Source organism: Panicum virgatum, chromosome 1N (genome assembly GCF_016808335.1).
Source record: "Panicum virgatum strain AP13 chromosome 1N, P.virgatum_v5, whole genome shotgun sequence".
NCBI classification, from domain to species: Eukaryota; Viridiplantae; Streptophyta; class Magnoliopsida; order Poales; family Poaceae; genus Panicum; species Panicum virgatum.
Genome location: NC_053145.1, coordinates 50,224,173 through 50,231,837, shown reverse-complemented (window position 1 = coordinate 50,231,837; position 7,665 = coordinate 50,224,173). Strand labels below are relative to the sequence as shown.

General features: G+C 43.1%; 1 protein-coding gene across 2 annotated transcripts; it reads right to left on the bottom strand.

The window, feature by feature from the left end:
* Positions 1 to 1,759: 1,759 nt before the first annotated feature.
* Positions 1,760 to 6,082, bottom strand: LOC120656437 (trafficking protein particle complex subunit 2-like). Of its 2 annotated transcripts, XM_039934520.1 has the most exons (7): positions 5,805 to 6,082; positions 4,975 to 5,037; positions 3,981 to 4,074; positions 3,603 to 3,688; positions 3,440 to 3,501; positions 2,379 to 2,464; positions 1,760 to 2,123 (listed from the first exon to the last, which is right to left on the bottom strand). In XM_039934520.1, the coding sequence occupies exons 3-7, from the start codon at positions 4,059 to 4,061 to the stop codon at positions 2,031 to 2,033; spliced, it is 408 nt and encodes a 135-aa protein (XP_039790454.1). In that variant the 5' UTR covers positions 4,062 to 4,074; positions 4,975 to 5,037; positions 5,805 to 6,082; the 3' UTR covers positions 1,760 to 2,030. The 2 variants fall into 2 exon arrangements, with proteins under 2 accessions (XP_039790454.1, XP_039790453.1); XM_039934519.1 differs by lacking the exon at positions 4,975 to 5,037 and having other exon boundaries at positions 5,805 to 6,080.
* Positions 6,083 to 7,665: the final 1,583 nt, after the last annotated feature.

The window sequence follows — 7,665 nt, the reverse complement described above, 5'->3', positions numbered from 1 at the left end:
AAATCGTATGCTAAAATATAAGATAATGCTACTATAAAAGGATGATATGGAACCGATCCTTGGATCTTCTTTCTTTATTCCATGCATCTCCGTCCTGAAAAAAGAAATCCATCCGTACTGAGTTACATCACCAATTGACATTCCGAAATCATATCTTTCGTTCAAAAGATACCAAGCGCCGCAACTTGCAAACCCGGCCTTGTATGAAATCCATCCACTTTGAGAAAGAAGAAGTAAATTTAAAATAAACTTGACCCGCCAATCCGTCTCGAGGTCGAGGGTCGTTGTGCTGCTAAATCCCCTGACGTGACCCGCCAACCCAGCCCTCCCTCCCGCTCCCGTCGCCGAGGTAGTGCCCGTACTTATCGCAGAGGATAACGATCCGGCAACAGTGGCGAGATCCACCCGCACAAAAAAGCCACCACCCCGCAACATGCCATGCTTCAGCTTCGCCGCCCCGAACTACGATTGGATTCTGACAATCTGATGGACTGGATCCCTCCTCTTTTCCGTGACGCCATGTTCTCGTCACCCGTCACCGAATCTTCCACGGTCCGCTTTGCATTGCATCCGCGCCTCTCCCCAATCCTGAACTGCTACCCTGCCACGGCCGTGCCGCTGATCTCACCCGGTCACCCCCCGGCATCGCGAAGGGGGCCGGCCGGTGATCTCGTCACATCATCTGATCTCAAAGGCGAGCGAGTGCGGTGGATGAGATGAGCCTGAACTCAACTTTTTTCTTCTCATGCTCGTGGATGAGATGAGCCTGAACTCAACTTTTTGGCTGCTCCCAGGTTTTCTCTTCCGGATCGGGAACGGCGGTGGCCACTGGCCCGTGTGGTGGCGACGTGGGAGTGACCGGGTGAGCGGACTAGCTAGTGGCTGCTCCTGACGTGCCTGCGAGCGTGATGTGTTGCCGCGCCTCAAATTCCCAGCGAAATCTCGCCGGGGATCCGCTGCCGATCTGATAAGCTCGCCGGCCGGGGTGCCCGCGGATTCAGCGAGATCGGCCGCGCCCAGGACAGCGCGGCCGAGTGCATTACTGCCGCCGCCGCGGCGCACCTGTCGATGGCTGATGGGCTCGGCGAGTACGGCCGGCACTGTGGCCGGGTTTGGGAGAGCAGTTCAATCGCTGCTGCAACAGCAAATCTGCTAGTGCATTCGTAGCATAAATACAAATTTTGATTAATAATTAGAGGTACTAAATAAAAATAATTTATAAAACTAACCACAACCTCATGTTACTTCGCGAGACGAATCTAATGAGGCTTTTGACTGCACGATTAGACATTGGTACTGTAGCATTACTGTAGCCAACCGTCGAACAATTACAGTCATTAGATTCGTCGTGAAAAATTACACTCATTCATAAAAAAATTTTGCTAATAAAAATTATTTAATACTCCATACAGGTAAGATTTTTTTAGCGCAAATAGCGAAACAAACGAGACCATGAACGGGCTCCACTCACATCCTTGCAGTAGTAACCGAGAGCATGAAATCGGCAGGCGTTGGGCGTCGCTGCAGAGACCGTAAAAGCTGCGCAGGTGAGTAATGGAGCTTTGAATTAGAGGTGATCTTATCTGCCGTGCGGAAATTATTCTGCTGGCAACGCTGGAAATTATTCACACTTCACAGGGCTCTGGGAGGGTCCCAGCGAAACAAGGTTTCAGACTGAAATAGTGAAATCTGCAGAAGCTTTAGACATTTCTGCAGATTTGCTGTGTACGATGCTCTGTAACTGTAAGGACAGATCACAGAAACAAAGCCCTGGTGGGGGCAACATTGTTTTGGTATAATGCATCTTAGGATATATCAGTCCTTGACTGACGAGAACAGCTTAAGATTTGTTGTGTACAACGTTCTACATCACATGTATCGGGGAGAGAAAAAAAAGTGGTTTGAGCAGCATTGTTTTGGTATAGCAGAACAGAGACTTTCAGTATATATCAGTTACTGACTAACAAGATTAGGCATGGGGGGAAAGAAAAGGGTGCTGCCAAACAGGATCTTCCACAGGAGTGTGTATGCTACAGGTATTTCCTTGCAAGAGCCCTGACCTTGGTATCAAAATGGGAGGATGTTATCCGAGAACCGGGCAAGTAGAGTGGATTGAGGAATATCTGCACGGCAGAACGTTCAAAAGACAACTCTATCACAAGAAGGAAGAAATGAAGAATCACGAATACTGAATTGCAAGGAAAATTTATCAAATGATGCAGCTGGAAAAAAAATTGTGATTTCTATAATCAGCGTATTCATAAAAAAATTGCTTCTGAAAAGGCTGCCAATATGACAGGATATATAATTGAAGCTGAGGTAAACATAGTGGGGGGGGGGGTGATAAAAAATATGAATATAAGTAACTGATTCTTTACCTTGATGTAGAGGTCATGAACCTCCTGAAAGAAACTTTTTATTCCATCATCACTCCGCGAGTCATGAAGCAACATAAATCTAGTATGTACCACATTGTTCGTCAAGGAAGCCAAAAAAAAGAGACTAGGACAAATAGAACATCAGAGGGAAAATAGAAACAGAAGTCATGGTGATCACATACTGATTATGAAAAAAATATGACAGCAAATATTCCATGTTCTGCCACAGTTCACTAATTTGGAACAAGGGATAAGAGCAACTCCAACAGCTTGATTTTCCCCTTTCCCTTTCCACCTTTTCTCAATATAGGGGATCGATGGTGAAAAAACCCATTCCAACATATTGATTTTCCATCTCCCTTTCCCCATTATTTTTTTTCAATCCCCAATATTATCTCTCCAATCCCCAATAGAAAGGGGAGAAAACGAGTCTCCCTTTCCTGTCCTGCTACTGGTTGCTGCTGGCGTCAAGGCCGCACGCCCCCTGCTGTGCTGCGATGGATGAGCTTGCTCTGTGCGTTCCTGCCGACGTGCTTGCCAGCTGCTCTGCCTGCTTGCTGCGCGAGAGCGCCACCACTTGCCGCCGGCTGCTGCGTGGACAGAACCTGGCCTGGTTCTTGACTCACGTGCACGTGCCCCTGTTTGACTTTTCTGCCTGGACAGACGAGGGCGGCGGCGGCGGCTCACCCTGCTCGCCGACGGACGGGGAAAGGAACACGAGGGGAGGGGAGGGGAAAGGAAGTGAAGAAGATGTGAATGACAAGTTGACCCCACGTGACAAGAGGGGGAAAGGGGAAAGGGAAAAATCTAGCTGCTGGAGCACTTCTCCCCTATAAGTTGAAAGTTGGAAAGGGGATTCCCCTATATGGTGAGAAAGGGAAAAGGGGAAAATCAAGCTGTTGGAGTTGCTCTAATGTTTATTTAGATCACAACTGTTCAAATAGAATAATTGCTATGCAACTTACATTGGTTGCAACTTTATTCTTTCAAAAATCTTTAATTGATAGTATAAGGTTTCTATAAAAGTAAAACAGATCAATATCATGGTACTGGAAGGATATGACCAGCAGTTACATAAACAGACACAACAAGGTCATTGAATCTATCAACCGACCTCAGAAACCTGAAAAAGTGCACGGACTGAATATTAGGTGAAGACAAACAAAGAAGAACTGTAAAAGTAACTGGATGGCAGACAAAGACCATCCGACATCTGCCACTCACATTGCATTGGTAGTCCATGCAAGGTCCTGAACAACATCCAATGCAGCATGCAAAATGAACTGATGCTGATAAGCTAAATCTTCTTTCTGCAAGAGGATGTGCACTAAGCAGCAAGCAAATACCACAAATAATATTTACAATTACTATGATAACATGACAAGAATAACTAAATGGAAAAGTGAATGGGATCAAAGCACGTTTCTCACCTCTTACACAGCACTCACAGTAGATACTTTTTATCTCATAAGAAAAACAATGATTCAAAATAGATTCCAACGTATGGTAGTGTATGAACTAGAGATAAACAATAACAACATAGAAAGGAAACTCAGAAGATATGAAACAAACAGAAGAGGGAATGAATTGAAATAACCATACTTTTGGAGCAGATCCAACTTCAGCCTCATAGATTGGGATGTCATTCTTACTCACGATCACAAAGCATGCCGTGCTTGCCATTTCAACGAATTCTCTGAAAGTGGTTTTAAATACTTGTGAATAATAAAATCGCAACCATACAAAGACAAAATAACTGTACACAATTTCAAATTACTTAAACACGAGACACAGGGGACAGAACCTAACAAGATAGCATTATATATTACCATGCAATACTTAAATGTACCATTCACACAAGGAATGTTGTGAGTTGCCATCCATCTTAAAGATACTGAAGAGTAATAATCAATCCATTTGGTTACAAAGATGATTATAGTCTTAATCTTGTTCAGTTACAAATAAAAACAATACAATGGTGGTCGTATACATTTTCTCCAACCCCAAAACAGCAGCGCCAAATAGCTCACCGCTGCAAACATATCTCACACCACACAAAAAGGAATAAGGGGCAGATGAGGTCATCCACTACAGGCTGACAAGCTTAACTGGCAGGACTATGAAAACACTCTCTAAGGTCCATGGTCTAAGATTGACATCAATCATGGACACACTTGTGAAGAGCATTCACTGCAACTGAATGTTTCGCCAGAAATCTTGAAATGATTTAACCACACAGGAAACCCAACACTAGTGTAGTAAGCTACAGACATTGCCAAATAGGACTATTTGCTGGACCGCATACTGGCTTTCCGACCAGATGGTGGATTTCCTTGCAGTGTGATATCTCCAGCCAACTCACTCCACAGAGGTCCTCAGTATCTTTCACACCTATTATGCCATCAATAAACGACTGATGCTACAACTTTTTATCCAAATGCTGATACAAAAAGTCATCAAGCATGGTCCTTAATTGGCTTGGAATCAAAAGCTCCGAAGCAGATGACTACATATTTTTTTTTCACCATATTTGATGGACGTCCTTAGCACAGAACAGGGCTTGGCCAAAAAAAAAAAAAGAGGCTACATCATCAACCTTATGTGCAGGTGCAGAATCAGAAGTCAAGGGTTTTCCAGTTTCCGGAACCAGAGCATCAACCTGCTCACCCAACAAACAACGATAAAAAGAGAAGCAATAACTGAAGAGCCCATAAACCTACAACAATTATTACAGCAAGGTAGCTTATTAGTTGCAAAAATTGTAAACATACAAAACCTGTTTCTCTCTCTTTATCAATACAACAAGCAAAGCCAAAAATTATCGCTACTTCAAGCACTATGAATGAAGTTACACGATCCAAACAGACTGAAGTTTAATCTATTCACTATTCTTTTCCATTTTCTTGGCTGTACGAATTCTCAGTTTACGGCCTAGGTACAAAAGGAGGAAACTCTAGCTTTGGAATGATCTAGAACGATCAGGAACTCTTGTGCCATCTAAGATGGCAGTATGGCACCAATTTTCCGCCTAAGGGTCCGTTCTCGTTTAGCTAGGAATGGATGCGTGGAATGATTCCAGCTGGAAGAGCAGGTTTATTTCCACACCCTCAATCAGCTGGATTAGTTCCAGCCCTCGTTCCACGTCCGGAACGAGCTAACCGAAGGGGCCCTAAAGACGACAGGAAATTCTTGGTGACTAACAAGTAATAACACGGGTGATTCAGAACTACTTGGCATAGGTAGGTAGAACGACCATAGAACATTCTCGAGGGCGGACTTTAACGTGGGGCATGGCTGAAGAAGAACCCAGTCGAACCAGGGGCGGACCCAGCATAGGACATGGTAAGATCCGAATACAAATAGATTTGTTAGGGTTTGGGGTGCTCCGTTTCGCACAGCAGAAGGGAAGAGAAGGGGCGGGCACACCTGGTGGATGCTCCTCGCCGGCAAAGGGCCGGGCGAATACGTAACGAATGGCGCTGCCGCTGGCCCGGTGGTCGCCGCCGGGAAAGGAACACCAAGGGAGGAGGAAAGTGGGGAGATGAGCCTGAGCGGGAGGGCTATCAACGAGCCGATCTCAGCGAGCCTACGACCTCAAGCTCGAGTTCGATGGCATCTTGAGCCGAGATCGATCCGAGCCTGAGATCCCGTCGAGCCTACAGACAAGCACGACCTCGGCGGTGTCTTGGCGAGCTCGAGTTCGATATTTTGAAGAGAGAAAAAAACCATTCTTATATCTTTTTAGAGCTCACAATAAAGCGGCTTAACCACTGAGGTTCTGTTTAGTTCGCACCCTGTAAACGCAAAAACACAAATTTTTGTGAATGAATCTTGCTAATTTGAAGTATTAAATGAAGTATATTTACAAAACTTTTTGCATGGATGGGCTGTAAATTGCGAGACGAATCTAATGAGCTTACTTAATCCATGTTTTTTGTAACAGTGATGCTACAGTAACCATCCCCTAATTATTAATTAGCATCATTAGATTCGTCTCGCGATTTACAACCTATCTGTGCAAAAAAAATTGTAAATAGACTTCATTTAGTACTTCAAATTGGCAAGATTCCGTCGCAATTTTTTTTTGCGTTTACATGTAAAGGAAACTAAACAGAGCCTGACATAGATTATATATACGCAGCATCGATGATGGGATGAGTTTGAATCGGGAGCGAAGTAGAGCCGAGAGTGTGTGCTTTTTATGTTCTGCTGCTAGCTCTCTAATTTATAAAATGAAAATTTAATAATTAGTATTGAATTTTTATTGAAGTGGGTATAGGTATCCGGTTATCCCCGGAGCCATGTAGCTCCACCCCTGGTTTGACCCAAGCCATTTATATTGGTATCATTTTCGCCAAATGTGATTCATCCTTTTCTTTTCTTCATCGTACCAGTTGAGTTGTTCAAACTTTGTGGGGGTGACAAATGAAATACTATCCTAATTAAGATAAACACTTTAAGAAATTCATCATCAATTTCCATGCAACCTTTAATTTAGCACTAGGTGTCCCTAACCTATGAAAACAATCATGAATATGTGACAGAACTTTAACGTATTTCTCAAACATAAAGTTAGTTGTTAGTCTAAACAAACAGGTCCTTAGTTCAAGAAAACGCAGCTAGATTATTCTAAGTTACTTGCTACATATTTCTGTTTTTAATCATTTTTCTATAGCAAACAATACTTATCCTTACCATCTCTTCACGTACCTTTAAAAATTTGGAGATACGTGTCACGCTGTTGATACTGCACCACATGGACGTTGGTTTTAGTATAAAACACGGCACGTGTTATAAGCTTCAATTCGATCAATGAACTTCACATTAATTATTTATCAATGTTTTTGAGGTGTTTTCGCTTGAACCCGTTATTGAATTAAATTGAAATCGCATCCATATTGTGTAAAAGTCTGCAATATATTGACGTATCATTCTAAAAATAAAGAACCATCATCTTGGTAAGTCATAAATATGAACGATTAACGTGTATTTCTGACCCATGCTACCCTTGGCCGGACTTAATTGGCGACACCAAAGTTTTAATTTATATCTATAAAATAGAGCAAAACGATCGCCCAATTCTGTCCAAACATTTGAACTTACAGCCAAAGCCTTGTTATTAATATTCAAGTAGTAGAAGATACGGAGAGAAGAAAAATGTGAAAAGTGAATTCCAGTTAACAAGGTGGCATTATTGATTATAGTAACAAAAATAAAGAAGGGAAGGGGATGGAAATGAAAGAAAAAATAAATGAAAACCCGCACGCCAACCCTCTTCGCCTCCCCC

Excerpts from the sequence above, each read along its gene's own strand:
- LOC120656437 (XM_039934520.1), bottom strand. The coding sequence starts at position 4,061 with ATGGCAAGCACGGCATGCTTTGTGATCGTGAGTAAGAATGACATCCCA. Across the intron at positions 3,689-3,980 it reads AAGTTGGATCTGCTCCAAAA|AAAGAAGATTTAGCTTATCA; the intron begins GTATGGTTATTT and ends ATCCTCTTGCAG. Across the intron at positions 2,124-2,378 it reads TTCATGACCTCTACATCAAG|ATATTCCTCAATCCACTCTA; the intron begins GTAAAGAATCAG and ends TCTGCCGTGCAG.